Below are 22,009 nucleotides of genomic sequence, written 5' to 3'. Positions count from 1 at the left end.
GGTTTTGACTGTTGGTAAAGAAAAAACTTTTTCAATTTGGGCTTTTAGAAATAATTGTAATTATTAAATCGAGACATTTTTGTCAGGATGAAGTCACCTGACGAATGCTGCTTGAACTCTTGTGATTTTGGATCTTGTAATTAGATTTTCCTCTGAGATAAAAGTCAGCTGAGTTGAGACTTGACGCTCCTCGTGTGTCTTCTTCTTTCAGTGGAGACACACTTTCCTCCGTCATTGCTGTCATGTGCTGGGCCGATCATTTACTTTTTTCACGTACTGTACAGCACATGACAGATATTATTGTAGGAGACAAGGATTGTTTCTCAGATGAGATATGGGTGAAGCAGCTCAGGAATTCAAATAGCAGCACTTTTTAGTGTTTACACTTCCGTTGTGCTAACATGGACTTTGAATAATCATTGAAGTGAAGGAGCTGAAAAATGGCGGTCTGATAATGGGATCAGCTAGACAAACAGTTAGGAAAAAGCAAAAACATTTGCATTTATGTAAAAAAAAGAAACACATGTTGTATTTTTTCAGAAATATATTTTATAGATGATGTCAGAGATGAAATGTCCAAAGCGTAGGTCCCAAAGAAAGATAACATTTTTCATCAATAGAGACAAACAACAAACAAAAAATAACGTTTTTTTATCCATTTACATGTAAACCAAGAGTTGCTCTGGAGCCACAGTGGTTAAATATATTGAACTGGCCGAGGTGTGTGACAATCAAACAGACGCCCTTTTTTCCAAACCCAATTCTTTAAAGGTGAGGAGGTTTGGCAGAGCTCTCTTTAACACAGTCCGTAAGTGCTGAGTCATGTTAAAATCACTTATTGGAAACCATATTCAATAAGGACAATATCAAATGTGTCTCATTTGGACAAAGTCTTGCCCACCAGAGAGGAAGAAGACCGTCCTGCCTGGTGCCGTCGGGAGGGTTTTATTTCTCAAAAAGTCCTCCAGTGTTTCTTCTTCTATTGTGCAAATACATTTCTGTTACATAGACAAGCAGGCATGCTGACTCACAAACCATGCAAAGAGTTAAAGTTGGCGCGAGCAGACAGCAAAAAAAACGAGTAAAAAGTTTCTACAAAATAAAAAAAAGCCAAATTAAACACAAGTGGAATGTTTTGTCAGATATGATTTTACAGGTTTTAAAATGATATCAACGTTAAATAGGGAAGGGGAACCGTGGTGCACTCTGGGGCGGCGACCTTTGGAGGATAGAGTCCTGTCCCTAAGCCTATCACGTTCAATGTGTTGAGTTAGCTTCTTAGCCAATAGGAGCGCGAGGGTTCCACTTAGCTGCATTCCCTGGTATCCTCCAAAGATGGACGACTTGCCATTTATGACCTCACAGTCCCATTCCCTATAAACAATCTGATATAAGAAATAAGATGACAGATCATTAAATTTGAAGCAGGAAAATGGAAGGAGACACCAGTGCAACACATGCTCAGGAAGAGATTTCGATCATCCAAAATGAGATAAAACTCCACTTTTTTTAAACATCTGTGCCCCCTAATTTCCTTTTCCCGCCGTTAAAAAAACAGCGAGCTACATAAAACGGCCTCTAAATGTGTGTGTGTTGTCACAGTTAAATGGTAAGTGCATAATCGCACATGCACAAGAGGAAAATGTATAATTTAGGCAACAAAGTGTTAAAATGTTTTTACTCTGAAAGTCGATGTCAGTGCCGCATAATGAGGGCGAACAGTGCAGTCGATGACAAGTTAAATATGGAGTCATATCACACACCACACTGTTTGCCGCTCACAATATCATAGCTGTCATTAGTTAGAGTACATTTATAAATTTTCCATATACAAATCTCCTATAAACAGTACATGTTATAAATACACAATTGATGAAAATGCAGAGAGAGCCGTAGTAAGAAAGAAATAAAGAAAGAAAGGAAGTTTAGCTCCTTATTTTTCGATAAATACAAGAAAGAAAGAAAGAATAGTACTACGTGTGTGAACGGCAGCCCTATGACTATCCAGAAAACGGATAAAAACACAAAATCTATGGATGAAAAAAAAGTTATAAAAATAATCTTATACGATAAAAAATAAAAAGTGGACACGCTTACCAAACATTGATATTTTGGAAAATCATACATGTAGATACAAACAGGCAGTACTCGATGACTGCCTCTCAAAATATATTCAATTTACATGATTCATGTTTCGCTCACTTTAGCAACACAGGTAGTCGCCACAAGAAATGTGATGTGTGATTAAATCAGTAAACTGTACCAGGAGCCTTTTCTCTCAAAGGGCCAGTACGAGAAATGTTTGAAGTGGAAGGACTACTGTAAATGCAAACTCATGCTTTGGCTTTTCTTGCTTGGCTTTCTCTTTTGGATAACATTCAGAAATCTTACGAAGAAATGTCCGGTCTGTCCGCTCAGATGCTTTCTGTGTGTACGAAGCAATGCCTTCAGTTAAAGGGAAGCTACATCAGAGGCTGAACCTTTTTTTTATTTTTCATTTCTAATTTTCGTGTGTGCACCGTTTTGTTTCTCTACTGAAGCTGGCAACTACCTTAACAAAGCGCTTTTTTTCCTTTTTTACAGAAAAATAGATCCATCCAAAAAGTAAAGTCTTCAAGAGAGGCTGTGAGAGACGTTTAAAGTCGTCACGTTCGTAGTAAACATGCTGAAAGATTGTTTTCGTCTTCCCTCGCACCGATTTCCTCGGCGAGATTTTTTTTTTTGTCACTTAAGGCAATCTTTTCCTGAACAATCCTGAAATCCCTCACCAAGGCACTCCTCTCACTCCACAGTCTCCTCATCAAATCTGCGTGAGGGCCACAGTGAACGCATCGTGTAAAATATGATGCCCCCTTTTTGTTTTGCAGGGGAAAATATTTTGAGAAAAAGAGAGAAAAGGACCTCCCGAGCTGCGTGGGACAGATGTCTGCTGTCCCTGGTGTCCGTGTGTCAGCTGTGTGAAGCACCGTGTTCCTGCAATCCTCTCTGACCGGACCCCCCCCCTCCCCCCCCTCGTTAGCTCACTCCGCTAACGTGGGGGTGTGAAGACTGACAGAAAAAAAATGAGTGTCTCTGCCACCCTGAGCAGCGCTGTTATGTTTAATATTTTTCTCCCAATTCAGTCCTCCGTCTCCTGATTGGCTCCCTACTCTGAGGCTGAGCCCGCCCCCTCTCCCCCCCCCGGTTAGGCCGAGGGGCCGCCAATCAAGGTGACCGACGTGGTGAGTGGGGTTAGGGGGGGCTAAATGAAGGGGTCCGTCGAGACTCTTCTCCGGAGAGGTCAATGGTAGCAGTGTGACTCCCTCATGGTTCCCCCGGTTACAGCGGCTCCTCCTCCTCCATCGGCTCCTCCTCCGGCCTGGGGGACAAACACACACAAACACACACAAACACACAATTATTAAACCTCCGCCTGCTATTAATACACTACAGTATTAAGTAGGTGACTATACTGATGCTTCTGTGCAGGGTGGAGCTGCTCTACCTCTGGTCCATGGCGGTGGTGTTGGCCACCGACAGCGAGGCCATGGCGCTGACGGCCTCCGCCTCCTCCGAGTCTCCGCGCTTCGCCTCCAGCAGGGAGAGTCCCAGCAGCGGGGAGAAGTGCTGCACCGAGCGCCAGTACTTACCTGATGGAGGTTAAGTGCATTATTAGAAACATACGGTATATATATATATATATACTGTATGTGTTATGGAGGGTTCACTCACTGTGAATCTCTATAACTCTCTCTAGAGAGCGAACAGCGTTGGGGTTGGGTCTCTGCTCCAGGACGGCCTTCGGCAGCGGGTCCAGCTGCACGGGACAGAAACACACAGATAAATATAAACACACTGCAAGAGGCTGCGTTCACATGACCGGATTCCTTAACCCCATATGATATATGTTTTAATTTGGTATAGTTTCATTTCAAATTCCTCATATGTGCTTCTACATATGTTGCTTTTTGTAATTCCATTGCTCAAAATGGCCGTTGTAGTCCACACACGTTTGCATTCAGTAAAGTTGAATTATGTAGATTGAGATATAAATACTAAAATATAGCAGTAGTAAAAAAAATTGAGGACTCTCTGTCTGCACTGTCCTACTTTGATCAAACACATTCATTAGGATTTGGATGAGCATGTTGTCAGGGCGACCTCCTCACCTCCTGGCTGAGCAGCGCAGCCACGCAGGCCTCCGAGGCGTCGCAGATGGCGGTCAGGTCGTGGCCCCCCTCCAGAGCCAGGACCACGCGGCCCCCAGCGAGGGTCATCAGCTGCCGGGTCAGGTAGCCAAAGCCTGGAGGAGGACAGGTTACAGGAAGTGTGAGCACGCATACAAATCTCCTCGGTAACTAAACTTTTCCAGCATCAAACTCTTTGTTTGTGTGGTTCACTGCTGCAGCGTGAAATAAGGACACAATTCACAGAAAGTGTGAATTTACCAAAAATACAACAGGAACATTTACTGGAAATTCACTGATATTTTTCCATAAATCTTGTGTAAAATTACATAGCATCCAACCGAAAAAGTTCCCGAGAAATTAAAACGAACATTTTACAGAAATGAACCCATAAAATGCCAAGGCAAGTCTATTATTGAAATATTTGATAAATATATATTTCAGATATCCTGAACTCACATTTAGACGTCAGTACGTAGCCTCCGAGAGGAGGAGGGTGTCCTTCCACCGCATCAAAGCCTGAAGACACCAGCACGATGTCCGGGGCAAACTCGTTGGCTATGGGCATCACCACGGACCTGACGGAGGAGGGAGAAGATGATTCAGAACAACAGACAAGATTTAAATGCAAAAGATTTGTCACTATTTTCCAATCACAGTTTTTCAAATGTTCTTGATTGAGAAGTACTTTCTCTACATTTTGTACTGTCTGATTTTGTTTCTGGTACCTGAAGGCAGCCAAATACTCCACGTCTCCCATGGGAGGTTCGATGCCTCCAGTGAATGCAACGTTGACGTTAAACCCAACGCCGGGTCCACTGCCCACCTGCAAGGAGACAAAGAGAAAAAACGAAATTAAAAACAAATATTTAATCTGTTAGTTTGCCTCAAGCTTTATACTAAAAGTGTTTTAATAAGACATATATGCACACTGAATCCTGGGCAAACCACTTCCCACAATGCATTGGGACTGTTACTGCACACTCACCTCGTCAGGTGCCCCACTTCCAGGGAAGAAGTTGCCGTCGTCATAGCGATGAATGGACAGGTAAAGCACGTTGGGGTCGTCGTAGAACGCTTGCTGGGTTCCGTTGCCGTGGTGAACGTCCTGCGGTTAGATAACACACACACAATATGGTCAATGTGATATTATAACACAAGGACAAATATTAAGGGAAAACAAATATTTACAATATGTTCAAGACCCTTTAATGGGACCCTCTTTGAGCAGATTTTCAATTGATGGAACACTTTACTGTGTTCAAAAATAGAACAGGAGACTGACCCAGTCCACGATGAGGATCTTGTTGACGTTGAGTCTCTGCTGCAGCAGTTTGGCTGCGATGGCCACAGAGTTGAAGTAGCAGAAACCCCTGAAACAAAGAAAATCGTCTATTTCGGTAGGAAATGAAGCAGTTTGGACTTTATGTGCAGATTAACTCAATGGTTTAAGTCATTTGTGCTCCAGACTAGCCTGTTCCTGCGCTTTATGTATGCATATGAAGTGTGTGTACTTACATGGGAGTGCTCTCCTCTGCGTGGTGTCCAGGAGGGCGGACCACAGCAAAACCGTTCTGCAGACACAGAGGAAGTTGTTAGTCACTGATCCCAACTCAGTGTTTCCTCTTTTAAAGTAATGGTGAACCACAACACCATCTATTAAACTCTGCTAGAATTATTTAATTATTATTTAAAAAATCAAACTTTCAAGCACTTTCAATCCTCATAATGTATTTGATATGATGAAGAAGTGACCAGAGGAGTGTGAGGGTGTTTACCTTCAGCTCTCCAGTGGCCACTTTGAACACCAGCTCCACCACAGAGCCCACAGCGAGCCGGGCGGCGCTCGACGAGTGGACCTCGTTCCAGATGGTGTCGCTGTCCACCTGCAAACACAAGCACTGAGTTATTCTCACACAAAAAATAAGAATACTAAAATCTACATGTTCTTATATTACTACATTGCATTTTAGAAAACCGTTTTATTTCCCCTATGAATGAAACTCACCCCGACCCCTCCACAAGGCAACCGTACGAACATGGGAGTGATTGAACCTGGTGAAATAAATGTGAAATTAGCGACAGGTAGCTATTAGCATCTTAGTAAATCCTGTGTGTGTGTGTGTGTGTGTGTGTGTGTGTGTGTGTGTGTGTGTGTGTGTGAGCTTACAATCTAGTTTCTGTCGGAGAGGGTTTGTTCCATACAGCAGGACGTGGGCTTCAGAGTGAACCGTCTGCAGCTCCTCCAGAGTGGCCTTCCTCCCACGGATACACTGACACACACACACACACACACACACACACACACACACACACACACACACACACACACACACACACACACACACACACACACACACACACATTATCATACAGGTTTACTACGTTATGGAATGTTCACTGTGGAGTGTTTTCCTCCGGTTACACACCTCACACTGCGATCTGAGTCCGGTCTCCTGCAGACGGGACCAGATGCTCTGGATGCGTCCGGCGTGCTCCGGATGACTGTTGGTGTTTCCACACATGCACTGGTGCTTCTGCATCAGAGAGTCGTACACTAGGCCTGGAAACACACACACACACACACACAGTGATACAGTTATTTACAATATAACATATATTACAGAGCTGAGTGTCACAGAAGCAGAACATTCTTCCCGTTTGATTTCAGCTCTCACATTGTTTCTGATGCATTAATATGTTACTGAGACGCTCCTACATTATATATGCAGTTTGGAACAGAGTGGGAGTAAAGTAGGCCAGACTGTTTTTAAAATATCTTGGACTCTGTTGTAGGAACACACTCTATAGCCCTGAATGACACTCAGTCAGGAACAAATGCTCTTTTTTAAATCTTTTGTGTCATTTCTCGGATGGACAGGTTTCATTTCAGTCCCCTCTGCTTCAGAAGGAAGTGAATCTTAGGTGACAGGATAAAAAATAAACACCCAAAAAGTGCTTTTGTTCCGTATTCGAAAATGCTGCTGATGCGTACCTGTGGTGTAGCGTGGTTTGACGGGGGGCTCCGATGCCGCGACGCTGATGGGGAAAGAGGAGGCGGAGGCCGGGGAAGACTGAGCCCTGGAGAGGGGGCGGTGTCCTGGGAAGGAGATGGAGAGGCCGGCAGCCTCCATGGAGGCCTGGTAGTTCCTCAGCTGGTGGATCCGCTGCTGCTCCAATAACAGGGCCTGCTGCTCACAGACACACACATACACACACACAGGGACACATAAATAAAGGCGAGGAATGCTGCAGCTGTAGTTTAGTAAAAAGCTTGAATGCCTGTGTCCACAGAGCGCCCTTTTTCTGACAGCTTTTTTTTGTTTCTATGACAAACGATGATGTACGACAGACTAGCTTAATCCTCTTGGTTTTTATCATCTGTTTGTGCAATCTTACATTGGTTTGACAGTGTTTTCTCACTATCAGCAGCCACAGAAAGATGTGAATGGGCTTCACAGCTCAGTCTGACAGCAGTATAGTGAGGGAGGACCATGATAAATGTCACAAACTCAATATACAGTACTGCATATTGCAAGTGCAAGTTATGGCCAAAAGATGGCAGCCAACACACAGCTTTGTTTCCCTCAGCGTCCCAGACATCAGCACAAAGAGCCCTAAAAACATGAATGTGTGTTTCTCTCCACCTCTCCTGTATCCTCACCTGTCCGAAGAGCAGCTCCTGCTCCGCCTGCCGGTGCTGCAGCAGCGCCTCCTCCTGCAGCTCCTGGGGGTCGGGCGGCTCCTGCTTCACGGTGACGCCCGGCAGCAGCGCTCCTCCGTCCTGGTGCTCCCTCAGCTCCTCCTCCGTCTCCTCCGGGTGGCTCTGGTGCTGCCGGCCCACGGGCGACTCGCTGGGCTTCGTCATCATCTGAAAACACAAGGGAAACCGCAGGATGTGACAAATCCTCTCCGACGTGTGAGGCTGCGTTCTCTCACACACACACACACACACACACACACACACACACACACACACACACACACACACACAAATTCCTGGCAGATCACTCCTTTCTTCCTTTAACAAGCTTATTTTGGATTACTCCGTCAGATGATTGTGTCTCGCTCGTTTCAAGCCGCTCCGCTCTAATTGGATGTGAGTGGCCGCTCTGCCGCCTGTACTGCGGGGCAAAAAACGTGTCTGGTGGAAACAGAGGCATTCCTCGCTCCCTGCTGGGCTGCTGTCATTTACTTTGTCTTTCATCGACTCGTTCTGGGGCCTGCTGTTCTCAGAGTGGGGATTCAGATTCCCATTCATTCATTTTCACAGGCGGCCGGGCACACAGTGTGTGAGTGTTAATGATGTGAGAGGGGGCAGCCAGAAAACGGTTTCTAGCTACAGGTGTGTGTGTGAGAGAGAGAGAGAGAGAGAGAAAGAGAGAATGTGTGTGTGTGTGTGTGTGTGTGTGTGTGTGTGTGTGTGTGTGTGTGTGTCCGACCCCGCTGCCCTCCTCTGCTATATTCCCTTACTAACAGCATTACTCACATCGGACAATTAAGAATACACTATTTTGCAGAGTTGAATTCACTTCATTTTTCATTGATATTTTCTTATTTTGTTCTGAACTCATCCCTCCTTGAGGCTTTTATCGAGATGTTTGTTTAAAAGGCTGACATTGAAAGCCTCATATGGAGGGAGTCAGCCTAGATCAGGGGAGGAGGAGGAGGAGGAAGAAGAGGAGGAGGAGGAGGAGGAGGAGGAGGAGAGGTAATCCCTTGTTTCATCCACCCACCTCTCCTCCAGCGAGTACTCTGCTCACTTCCTCCCTGACCATATAAAGAATAGGCTTCCGCTCTGTTGCCATGGCAGCACAAAGTTACCTCGCAGTCCGTGGCAACTGTCTCGGCCACAGTCACAAACAACCTCACACACACTAACACACACACACACACTAACACACACACACACACACACTGCTTTACATACCTGCTATAATTCGCCTACTCGCTAACAAATTTACAACAAAGAGACGAAGAAGTAAAAGATAAAGAATAAACTGAAGGACTTCACAGACTTCCTGAAATAACACTGTTACAGCTTCTCACACACACACACACACACACACACACACACACACACACACACACACACACACACACACACACACACACACACACACACACACACACACACACACACACACACTACAGCTGCTGCTCTTATAGCCCCAATTAATTATCCGCCTATTTAAATATAATGTCAGATCTCCCATCAGCCTTCTTCCTACTCTACAAGAAAAGGAACCATTTGCATTCAAACTGAATAAAAAGTAAAGATAATACTGCAGATGCCACAAGAAAATGTACACTGGAGGATTGATGGACTCGTTTTTATTTTTAGCCTGGCAGTTTTAGGCACAGAAAGGTTTTCCTGTTTTCAATTTGACATCTTCAATTGTCAGTTTCTGTTAATAGGTGTCTCAGTGTCGTGGTTTTAATGCAGCAGCGTTGAATCATGGGAGTTTGACATTGCAGCCGAATTACCCGCAGAGGTCTCCTGCTCTACAAAACAAAATGGTCCCGGTGATAAAAAGCACTTAATAAAAAAATCTGTGTTTCCCAGATGGAGATCAACAGAGAACGGATGCCCCGAAGCCACTGTGAGCAAATTTGCCACACATGTTTACTCAGCTTGCGTCTGTGATAACTGAAGATCCATACGTCAATGAGGTTTGAACCAGAAGTCCCCTCCTCTCCAAAACAAACATACACAGTGAGTAAAACCGGTGAAAACAGAAAAAAAAATCAGTTTCCTAAAAAGAATGACTGTTTTTCAAAATCCAATATGGCGGCCTCTGATGATTGCTTTCAGTTTCAGAAAAATACGGCTTAAGAACTGGCTAAAAAGTCAATTTATGACAATTCCTGGATGATATATCACAGGCAATCAAATAAAAAAGACTTCGATTAAAATGACAGATTTCTCTAGATTTGAAAATCAGTGGAAAGATTTGGAATTATGCAACAGAATAAATCCAATTGGTCTATTCCCTTTAGATATTTGAATGCAGAAATGATACGCATCAATGTGGCGCCGGGGAGAAAGGCAGTACCTTGTTGAGGTGGAGCTGCTGCTGCTGGAACTGCTGCTTGTGCTTCTCCAGGAACTGCTGGTGCTGCTGCTGGACGACCAGCTGCTGCAGGGCGAGGGCCTGAGCGTGGGCCTGAGCGGCGCTCCCCTGAGGGAGGGGGGCCGACTGGGTTCTCCCCAGGGGCCGGTGCTGCCGCTGAAGCTTGGCCATGGACGCTGCCGGCGACATGGAGAGGCCGCTCACACCTTTGGACACAAAACAAGACGGAGTTTAGTTACAATAGGAGGGGAAACACAAGACGGATGAGTTGATGAGTTGTTTCGGAGACAGGAGGATAGAGCATGCTTTGTGCGTCATGTTTTGCGTTCGATTGGGACACAAAGGAAGCTTTCATTTCCTGCTCTATGTCCCTACTAGATACTAATGTCACTGTTTCAACATGATTCATCCTTCCAAGTACATTTCCAGTGCTTTATTTGAGGGTCAAACTGGAATACAATCATTATTTAATACACATAGACTTGTCTACAAAGAAGTTATGCTCACATCTCATACCAGTGTCTAATAACTGAGCTCCATTTGAATCTTAAGACGTCGTTTTAGTTTAGATAAGGTAGACCTGGTTGTTTAGGAAAGCTATGAAGTATTTAGACTAGGTGTCACAATGATACATGTGTCTGTGTCTGCCAGGGCTATTTTTGTCACTACTTTGGAGAAATGAGACAAGTGTAGACACAATTTTCCAGATTAAAAGCAAAGGTAGAAGGCACTGCCCTAAAATGAAAGATACATATATGATATATGGTGAAGGAAGTGGATGGAGCCTGGGAAAATATTTGAGAACAAACAAAATAGTTTTCAGATTGTTTCAGACAAAATTGATGTAACAGCTATAAATGATAAAATAAACTATATTTGTCCCAAGAAAAGGACTTGATTAAAAAAAAGGAAGCCATTATGACGATTGGATCTTGAATATGGTAAGGATTTGTTTAAATACATGACTTTAACAACAGAATTGATGCATCTGGGCTGTTGAAGCCCCCCTCTGCGTGGGCGCTTGAATTTTTGTTTTGTTTTTCTTTTGCGTGGTTACACTCATAGTTGCGTCTGCACTGTGCGTCATCATGGCCATTCGGTGCTGGCGCGGCCCTGCTGAAAATAGCAGCAGTCAATGAATGAGTTGATGGGAAAGGGCTCACAATGCGGCCGTGTCACACTCTCATGGCATACGCTGACATATGAAAGGAGCTCATTAGTCTGAGCTAGTGAATGGAGGTCTGTCAATGTGAGGGGGCACACGTGCACAGCGGACACACATCACAAATAATACTTTTATACAGAGACGTGTTTTAACCAGATATAGATAGATAGATATTGGAGCTAACATGGCTCACTTTATGACCGTCGATCACTAGCTTTTATAGATCGGCATCGGCCCGTGTTCGTCTGATTTACTGCCATCGGCACATCAGAAAAAAGGTGACACACGTGTTGGAAGATCCTTTAGTTTTACTACTTAAAATATAGCATCAAAGTGTACTCAATCTGCACAAAGGCCCATTTCAGAATAACATAAAATACAGAGGTATCATCAGCTTAATGAGCTTAATGTATCAAAAGTAAGAAATACCAAGAAAACATTGATATTGGCTGAGAAATGTGACCTCCCTAAATGTTAGTACCTGTCACCAGGGGGCTCTGTGCGGGGCTCTGCTCCATCAGCACCATGTGTTGCAGCAGAGGACTGTGCGCTCCGTGCCCGCCTGACCCCGCCCCGCCCTCGGACAGGTAGGGCGTCAGGTGACCGCCGGAGAGGAAGGGGGGGCTGAGGGAGAGGGCTGGCTGCAGACTTCCGTCCTGCTGCGCCGAGGTCACCTTGAAGGCGAGACGGAGAGAGAGAGAGAGAGAGAGAGTGAGCGTGGAGGTGATTTTAAATAATAAAAAGTGTACGAGTAATTTCCGTCCTTACGTTGGAGGCGGCCGTGGCCGTGGCAGTGGCGGGGAGCCCCAGGGTGATGTTGGGTAAAGACGGGGAGGTGTAGAGGGACAGCTGGCAAATGGAGCCCCGATCAGCACCGCTGCACAGCCGCTGCACCAGACACGCCTGGGAAGCACATTTAAAACTAAATATGAGAAACAGCAGGAGGTGTGCATACGTGAGGAAAGAGATCAGTTGCACCCTTAACAAAAGGCCTCCACCCTAATACAGCATTTTACCACTACTTGTGCCCCGGTAAGGCAATGTCGTTTGTTTTAGATCTGAAAAAAAGTTCGGTTATACAACATAAAATACCCCACTGGTGAATATAAAAAAGATGGTTGCTTGAAAAGTGTCTAAAAGAGACGACTAAACCTCATGCCGCCCAACATTTCTGCAGGAAGAGGAGAAATACATCATTAACTGCAAATCTCCAAGAGAGGTAGATCCTATGATAATACTCAATATATGAATTCCTCTTAACATAGGGTGCTTGATTTACTTGAGGGTGGGTGTGTGTGTTACCTCCGAGTTGTTGAGTGACAGAGTGATGCCGTTCTCGTTGTGGATGTTGTTGAAGCTGTTATTCGGGGAGCTGGGGCCTGAGCCTGGGGCGCTGCTACACGCAGAGTCTGAAACACATACAAAAAATATATATATATATAAATAAATACAAACGAATCACTTAGGGCTGTCAACAAATATGCTCAGGATTAACAACACTGCATGTGTATTTGTTATCCCCTCCTAAAAGCGTTGTAAACTTTTTGAACCCCCACGGCTGTGTGTCTCCTCACCTGCCATGTCTAGCGAGCGTTTCTTGGCGGTGGTGATGGGGCTGTCCCGGCGGCGCAGCAATGGACTGCTCCTCCGCTCGCTCACCTTCTGCTTCAGCCTGGAGCGCAGCTTCAGGTTCGGCTCGGAGGCTGAGAGGAGAGACAGAGAGAGAGAGAGCCGGCATCATCATTCATTCATTCATTAAAAGTCTGAACGCTCCACTGTCACAGAGAGGGAGGGAAGATTTCACACCCTGCCAGTTTATCATCATGTCATACAGACAGCCTCGAGAGCAATGGGATTACATAATCAGGATGCAATACATTCCTACAGTAACATTTCAAAAAGAAGTATTCAGATTACTTGTACATTTTAAAAAATGTGGAGTACAAGCAGGATTACAATGTTACAAAACATTTGATATAAAAGGAAGACAGGATTTTTGTATTTTGTGTAGGCATTCTTCTTAGATATATATACATATAAACACACATATATTTAAATGTGTTATATATTTTATGTATATATACATATATGTTAGAATATATAATATACAAGATATAATTATATATATATAAAAAAAAAAAAACAAGTATATACAGTATATTGAAAGAAATAAAATTCAAACATAAATAAATAAATATTTAAAAAAAAGATTATTATCATGTTATTTAATAAAAAAATAACTAGTAACTATAAGTGTCAACCAAATGTATTGCAATAAAGAGTACGATATTTCCCGCTAAGATGTAGTGGAGTAGAAGTATTTAGTAAAATGGTAACACTCCAGTTTTTTAAAAGTACCTCGATATAATACTAGTTAACACACCACCTTGAACTGAAGTGTGCCATTTCCACAATTTCTCCTCCTATCGCCTTCTATGATAACTGTGTGGTTTTCTGACTCTGGCCCCCCGCGGAGCCTCTGTCATGTTAAACGGTGCAGCTCTGGACGGATCGATCAGACACTGCATGAGTTACCTGAGCTGCAGTCTTTAAGCTGCACATCGATTCTGTTTCGCTGTTATGAAACCTGTCTGCACGATCCCAATGCCAAATTCTGATCCATTTTCCCAACAACATCGAGGCTCGAAAAGCAATTAGCTCTAATTTGGGAGCATGATTTCCTGAAGGCCTTTTGTCGCTGCTGTCACAGGGCTGTGAATGGAGACAGGAGACGGGAACAGCATGTCACCTTGGCTCCGGACACGTAGGCTAAATCTCTGTTTACTTTGCCCTGCCAATCAGCTGCCTCGGGTAATTTCACTATTCATTATCCAAATTTTAATCATCAAAAGGGGAGCTAAATCCAACTGTGGGACATCACTAACCCTGATTAATGTGCCGCTGGATTTTAACTTGTATTCTGAACGTGCAGATAACTCCTGGTGCAAACTTCCCTGGATTATCATTTAGGGAAACATTCTTCTAATTATTTTCCCATTCAAATAAATGTGCGTCTTCTGTGACATGTTTCCATGCTTCAATGTTCTAAAAAAAAAGTCTTTATTTTTCTAAATAACTTATAAATAAGTTTAATCTGCAAAGTAACTGAATATGTAAAATAAATGTAATGGAGTAAAAGTATAAAGTAGCATCAAAATAAAATAATCAATTATAACATCTAATTTCTTTTTTCCTATGTATGTAACAAGACGGATATAAATGAGTGGCTCCACATACAAATCTCTACAAGTCTTATTTTGAAACGAATTAACTGAAAGTAAGGAAAGTAGGACGAAACATCATCTATTGGTTATAATTGGAGCTCACACATGACCTTAATGTGTCGTGGTATTTTTGAACCTACTTCAAACAGAATGAGAAGCTTTGTTAGCGGCCGGAGGGAAGCATTAGCACACGAGATCACACATGATATCAATGAACAGATGGTGCATTGTCGTCACGTTGAAATGGGCCTCACCACGGAGGTGAGAGGTTGCATATGTGAGTGACATCCTATATTCAGACGGCCGCATGTTTACTGAAGGCAGGCTGTGTGCCGGGTACTGTATGCAGCCTGTCAGAGCTTTTGTCTCCATGTGAAGCATTGCCTGCCCTAGAAAAGACAGGAACATCATGCCATGCTCTGCGAGGCCCCCGAACATTCCCACCCCTTCCTCAGATATCTGGGGGCACTCATGTGTATGTGAGAATATTTATGTTCCTGTAATGCTCACTCCCTCACCATGAAAGCTGACCGTACCAGAGGAGTTAATGATTTTAAAAGGCGGCCAATTATCTGAGGAGTTACCTCTAGTCACGCAACTCTTTCTCCGCTCCACGGTATAAATGATGCAACACGTTAATCAGCATTTCTGTTTATAATTTGATCACACAGATTTCAGCCTAACGGTTCATTTTGGCATGAATCTGAACTGTTCTTGTTGTGCTCTGAATCAGAGTCGGATACATAAAATGGAAAAGAGGATGTGAGATGCACAAAAGAGCGCTGTTGCTTCGTATGTCCGTTGCTTGGTAGCCCAGGGAGCCAGTCGTGTACTTTATGGCCGTTGGGTGAAATAAAGAGCCTCTAACCTCTCCAGGCTGGCATTACCATAAGTAAACCCACAAAGCACGTCATCGCTGTGGGCAAATATCAGGAGGGCACAGGTCCTCTCCTCTCTCTGCAGGAAAACAGCATCACCAGCCTTACAGAAAAATCATGGAACAAACTAACACTCCAGCGACCGTCCTTTCTTACTCTACACATTAAGTTTTCGGTAGTTTATTTGTACAAGATTAAAAAGTCCTGAACAGATGAAGGACAATTAGAGAGTATCACAACTCAAAGCAACACTATAAAACTAATTTAAAAGTCAATTTAAAATCAGATGTAATTGCCCTGCCTGTTGTGTTCTTGAAGCTCAAGGTGGTCAATTGGTTTCTCGGGGAATAAAGCAAGTGATTATAGGTTATATAGCTGGGCATACAAAACAAGAGTGAAATTAACTAAAATTCAAGAAATTGATTCATTCCTAAGGAGGCTTCTGAGTTAACAAACGGCTGTTGAAAATGTGTTTTTTGCAATTTAAAACAAATTAAGAAAAACACCCAATGATTTAGGACCTCCTTTTGGACCAGGAAATGGTTTAATTTGGCTGAAACTGATTAAAAGTACAAAACATATAAGGTTTTAAAAAGCAATAAATATTTAAAAAAGGATTGGACCTCCAATATTTGAGACCTCTTAAGCAGTGAGTAAACACAGTATGGGTCTGATGGGTTTATTGTGTGCATCATCAGCGAAAAGAAATATTGCAGCTGTGAATTACTTGACCCAGAGGTGTAATGCAGATTGAAAACAATAAAGGGCCGAGGATAGCGCCCTGGGGGACCCCAAAAGTAATTGTTGCACAGCTAGAGTAGAAGAAAAAACCCTCGAGTAGGATCTATCAGAGCCAGTTAGTTTTAATATGCAATCATTAAACTAAATTAAAGGCAGCAGAAAGGTCCAACAACACAAAGTAGTACCACGAAAGAGTGGTAATATACTAAATCCCTTCTCTCACTCTATTGAACCATTGAACCTCCTACGCTTTTTCTCCAACACTTTCATGCTGGGAGACCCTGACAGCCTAATGTGGATGTGATTAATGGTGCAGAGAAAGGTGAGTCTGCATGCGCTGTACATTACAGTTGCAAGTGTGTGTGTGTGTGTGTTTGTGTGTGTTATTCCCTCTGAACGTGAGCCTGCATAGGAGCAAATAAGCAGCTCTGCACTGTTAAAAGTTATTATTATCCAGCTTAGCTAATACTCAACGCTGATCAATTTTGAACATTCTGTGGTCTGTTGTTTTTGATAACAGACACTCTGATCAAGAGATTATGTGCAGTCATATCAATCTGCGGGAAAATTCAGAACAATTTAAGGAATTCAACACTAACAGGAACAGCCGAAGACAGGAAGTCATAACTAACGGGAGTGTGTGTAACGTACCGGTCTTTCGCAGTGGGAAGTCGTCCCGGGGGTTGTAGACGCCCAGCACAGGGTGGTTGTAGGTGGAAATACCCGTCTGCGGAGGGGAGCTCTGATCCAGAGAGCTGTGTTGGGTTTTCCTAAAAAACAAAACACATTAGAGTCACTTCAGATGAGATTGATGATACATAACAGCAATCTCTTTGTATCAAGTTTTCAGATAGGAAAGTAAACATTTAATACTTTTCCAGAACAGATATATTGCCTTAGACCAGACTACTTAATGGACAGGAGACCATATAAGTAATCAGAGCAAAGTAACTTCACGGCTGTCAAAGATCCGTATGATTAACGCTCCATCCCTCTGCAGTGCTGCAGACATGTGCTGCCATCTGCTCGCTGACTGCAGAATAAGGTGCTGTTTGTGGGCAAAGTTAAGCCGAGGTTGGCTTCGGACCAGATGCATGTGCCTGACAAGCGGATGTACACACACTCCTCTTCCAAAACTGAGGGGGTAGATGAGTCCAATGAGCGGATAGAGAAAGGCAAATATAGAAAGAGAAGTTTGTATCACTTGTGGGCGTTTCATTGGGTTATACTGTACATGAAGATTGTGTAACGGTTTTCTAGTTCTGTATCTGCATTTTATTGTAATATTTATTTTGCACATCATTCAATCCTTAAATTAAATACATAGTTTAATCCCAGGTCAAATGTACGTTGCATGGTCTTGAACATATTGATTGGAATAGTATGTTAAATGTCTGTTTCCTTGTTTCTTTTCTTAGAAGAGAGACAATATTTGTCCTTTTTGAGCTGCTGCGCTGCAAGAAACATTTCAGTCCTGATCTTGCAATAAAATATTAGTGTATCTGCCATTTGAATACTGCAACGGTAGAAAATAGTAACTCACGAATATAAATAGGTTTGCATAACCGTGTTTCCAGTCAGTGAATGCAAAGCAAAGGGAAGTGTGCACACCTACAAAGAACTCCAGAGGGGCTACAATAAACACCCAAGGCCGAGCGTTCAGCGTAAGAGCCCCTATCATCAGCTGCTAATATCCTACTCTCGTGTGTGTGAGTTCCCGTCTCTGTTTTGTCAGGTGAGGAAGAAGCTCGCTGATAGATTAAGACACAATCCAATACATTATTCAGATGCAGTCGGAGGGATAGCATCCAAACATATAATGATCAGCAGTTAGCTTCCTGTTAGCTTACAGTCAGTACAAGGAGTGAAATCAAGTCCGTGGTTAACACAAGCTAAAGACGTCCGCTGCTGTTAACAGGTGTCTTAAAGAGACGAATGAACGTCATCACGCCTAATGATGACATAAGTGAAGAATTTGTCCTCACCGGTACCAGTACGGAGCGTCGTTGTGCAGGCCTCCCTGGTTGAGGCTCCGCTGGGCGAGGGCCTTCTTCTTGTTCAGGACAAACTCCTGCAGCCTCATCTTTACCTCCGTGCTCGCTACTGCACCTAAGGGAGCACGAAGAGATTAGAATACACTTAAACTGCCAAAAAAAAAAGCATTCAAAATGTTTTAAATCTTACGCTTGATTCCTGTCTCACACACGCACACCCACTGGATGTGTAACCACTCTCCATACAGTGTGTAAACTGCTCTCAAGGACTGGCTCTCAATGAACTGTTGAGGGAGCTGCACCAGCCGGCAGCCGTAATAACTCGGCTCAAACTGCACCAAGGCCACCGGCTAATACAGCTTGTTAACCACGGTAAACACACAGCTTCTCCAAGTGAAATGGAAACACACTCACGCAAACACACGTACTTTTTAACTCCTGCAAGTATATACCCATATATTCTGGTGGTATGAACCAATGAACTCACTCTCCTGCCCCCGCTCCTTGTTCTTCAGCAACAGCAGCTTCTGCTCACGCTGCTGCTTCTCCAGCTCCTGCTCCAGACGGTGGTTCTCCATCTTCCTCTGGTGCTCCAGCAGCTCCTGCTGGTGCTTCAACGCCAGGAGCTCCTGCTGCTGCTGCAGGGACGAACAACAGAGTGATGTCAGTGGAAAAACGTACAGACATTTATTCAAAGTTTTTCATAAGCATCAGGAGACGCTTCTAAATCTGCAAGATGAGATCATAAAGATAACTTCCTGGTGATTTGGTGAATTTACAGTAATTCTTTTTTTGCTGGATTTTCTGTAAAATTTTCGGATATATTTTTTGTTAGATTTTCAGTACATTTACACTTAAGTTCTGATCAATTATTGTCATAAATATTGTTAGTTTGAGTACCTTTTAAAACCCTGGAAGAATAAAACATTATTATTATTAATGTGTTTGAGTACATTTAAAGCACCCCATGAATAAATGGTATTATTTTTATTATTATTACTTTTTTTAAGTATTATTATATATTTTTTTGATTATTAGTATTATGCTTATTACTAAGTCATTTATTTTGAAATCATCACTTTCTCTTCTCCAAAGATCTACTTACATTCTGCGCCTGGTAGGTTGCCATCTGCAATAATTAAACAGATTTTTAAGGCAGTAAAATAAAAACATTTGCAATGCTATAAACCTCAGGCCACACACTTAAGCTTTCAAACAAACTATTAAACGGAAGCTTTAGAAAGACACATAATCCAATCTGCTCACTTCCTCATCACACAGAAAATAAAGAGAAGAGCATCTGTTAAAGGCTTTACATGTAAACAAATCTGCAGTGCTCAGGGTTTCAAACAGAAGGAATAACTCTGGCTGGGGTTTGGCATTTTGTCTGAAACAAATAAGGTCCAAAATAAAATAAATGTGGACCACGAGACCAAGACCTCACAGTGGATAAGAGCGTCAAATCAATTCTACAAATGCCATTGAAAGCTTTTTAATCTTCTTCAAAGCCATTTCAATTGAACATTTCTTTAACTTGAGGCTTCGAATGACTGTTTAACGTCGGCTACACACTGCACTTTTCACACATAATGGTTCATTTCGTCACCTTAAACTATGACGAAATGTTTGTCAATGCCCTTTAAGCGCATTACAAAGACCCAAACATTGACATTAGGAGAAATGAGCTGCAGCTTCAGAAACAATGCAAATAAAAACGTGCAAATGAAGAAACAATTTCAGTAACTTGACGAAACGTGTGCAGCGTATACACAAATGAAACACACACACACACACACACACACACACACACACACACACACACACACACACACACACACACACACACACACACACACACACACACACACACACACACACACACACACACACACACACACACGTGTAAAGTAGTGAAGTACTGTACTTGAGAAGGAGACAGATATGTACTTTTTTTTCTCGCTAGCTCACCTCACCTTCAGCAAATAATGTATTCACACACTCGTGTCAAACATTTGATTTGCCCTCACGTAAACAAACAGAAGGGCATGTCTGAGCGTGTGTTAACTGTGTTCAAAAAAAGTCACAGATTGATTACATGCAGTGAAAGTATAACTGATCAAATATTGCCATTAGGCGTGACCGTGTTCCTTTTGGTAGATATTTCAGATTACAGTCTTAGAAAGGCAACGGAGAGGAATTCAGATCATTTCAGTCAAACTAAAGTAATCCTGCACATTGAAATCTAATCTCCTGGGCCCGTAATCCATTTTTAGACTTTTATTATAAGTCCTGAAAAAAATAAGTAGTTCAGCTGGATATTAAAATTGATATTACAGCAGTCATATTCTACAAAGGAGCAAACAGTGGGGTAATTGTATGACATTTCCCCACAGGAGCTGGGTTGCTACTCTCAGGAGTCCTGAAGTATTAGAGCTGATGGGCGGGCTGATCCACATTCACTTTTAGATTTCCAGCTCACTGCAATACAAGCTTCATCTCTATCGTTATATGGCAGGACATCCCTTTTAGATCTGCGTTGATTTTAACTATATATTTGAATCACATTAAACATTTTAGTAAGTGCCTGAATACATTTTGAAAGTTCGGCAACAGCAGGGCTGGTGCATTAGGATTTAGATTTGTAATGCAAGCGTCCATTTTTCCCACATTCTTCTGGATCTGAACACTTCATATATTCCCTTCAGTTGAGGACAATGAAGCCGGAGTGCCTCCTTATTCTCTGCTGCCTCTTCACTCAGAGCGAAGTGGTTTAAAGCTGACGGAGCTGCTCTTTGTTGGTGAGTTAATGAACAATCCTGTGGCAGACTAAATCAAGAGCTGCTTTGTTAAGGCCACTTTTAAATCTAACAGTTTGGGCTGCAAGTCAAATAAAACCTTATCATTTCGTGCAGCTCTAAGTGTACTTGTTTATACAGTCATTGTTGCTATACCTTTATGTGCTCCTGCAGCTGGACCTCGTGCTGGCGGGACAGCTGCTCGTGCTGCCGCTGGAACTCTGCGATGAGGATCTGCCTCTGGATCTGCTGCTTCTGCTTCAGCGTCAGGAGCTCCTGCTGCAGCTGCTGCTCCCGCAGCGAGGAGCCGGGGCCCGACTGCTGCTGGCCGGGCGGAGAGAGCGACGACACCTGATGCTGCTGGTGGTGGTGGTCCACACGCAGGTCCATGGGGATGGCTGCTGGGGGGAGACGCAGGGGCAGCGCAGAGTTGATGTCCACTGTGGAGAGACACAGATTGAATCAAACACTACATCTATGTTCTTTAACATCTATGCAGGAATGAGTCCTAAAACCTGGGAAATCGTTTTTTTAGCACTTCTTTTTCCCTCAACTTGAAGTCAATGGTTTTTTTAATGTGATTTCGGTTGTTAGTCTCCTTGGTGATGTACTTATTTAATGCAAGAAGAGACATTGTTTAGCTGAATAGGATTAAATGAATGCTCTCCAAATGGTATTCAACATAAAAAGATACCTGCGGCTAAATCTGGCTTGAAGCTTCAAAGGGCTTCAGAAATGAATCAAAGCTTTTCACTAGGCTAATAAGTTCTCTTATTTCTGAAACTCTAGTGAAGAACATTAGTTATATAGCATATATGGAGAAACCATTTAAAGAGGCCCTACTATGCTATTGGGCACCACATACAAATGAACACGCTTACTTGAACACACAGTGACATCAGAGTGATACATTTAATTTAAATTAGCAGATCATGAAACACCCTTATGTGCAGCATGATAGAAGCCTGTAAT

The 22,009-nt window shown here is 43.0% G+C and overlaps 1 protein-coding gene across 1 annotated transcript; it reads right to left on the bottom strand.

Annotated features, from left to right (window-relative positions):
• Positions 1 to 529: 529 nt before the first annotated feature.
• LOC104947321 (histone deacetylase 4-like) lies at positions 530 to 21,480 on the bottom strand. The gene is made up of 25 exons (XM_010773299.1): positions 21,194 to 21,480; positions 19,348 to 19,371; positions 18,730 to 18,880; positions 18,234 to 18,357; positions 16,900 to 17,018; positions 12,980 to 13,108; positions 12,708 to 12,814; positions 12,174 to 12,308; positions 11,887 to 12,079; positions 10,223 to 10,446; positions 7,831 to 8,037; positions 7,162 to 7,357; positions 6,596 to 6,729; positions 6,337 to 6,439; positions 6,175 to 6,221; positions 5,945 to 6,052; positions 5,685 to 5,740; positions 5,452 to 5,539; positions 5,155 to 5,274; positions 4,895 to 4,992; positions 4,626 to 4,744; positions 4,149 to 4,282; positions 3,712 to 3,796; positions 3,485 to 3,629; positions 530 to 3,358 (listed from the first exon to the last, which is right to left on the bottom strand). Exons 1-25 carry the CDS (start codon positions 21,425 to 21,427, stop codon positions 3,319 to 3,321), a joined length of 3,120 nt encoding a protein of 1,039 aa, XP_010771601.1. The 5' UTR covers positions 21,428 to 21,480; the 3' UTR covers positions 530 to 3,318.
• Positions 21,481 to 22,009: the final 529 nt, after the last annotated feature.

This window comes from Notothenia coriiceps, unplaced genomic scaffold (assembly GCF_000735185.1).
Source record: "Notothenia coriiceps isolate Sejong01 unplaced genomic scaffold, NC01 NC01_scaffold00012389, whole genome shotgun sequence".
Taxonomy (NCBI): Eukaryota; Metazoa; Chordata; class Actinopteri; order Perciformes; family Nototheniidae; genus Notothenia; species Notothenia coriiceps.
This window is presented reverse-complemented; position numbering and strand designations above follow the sequence as displayed.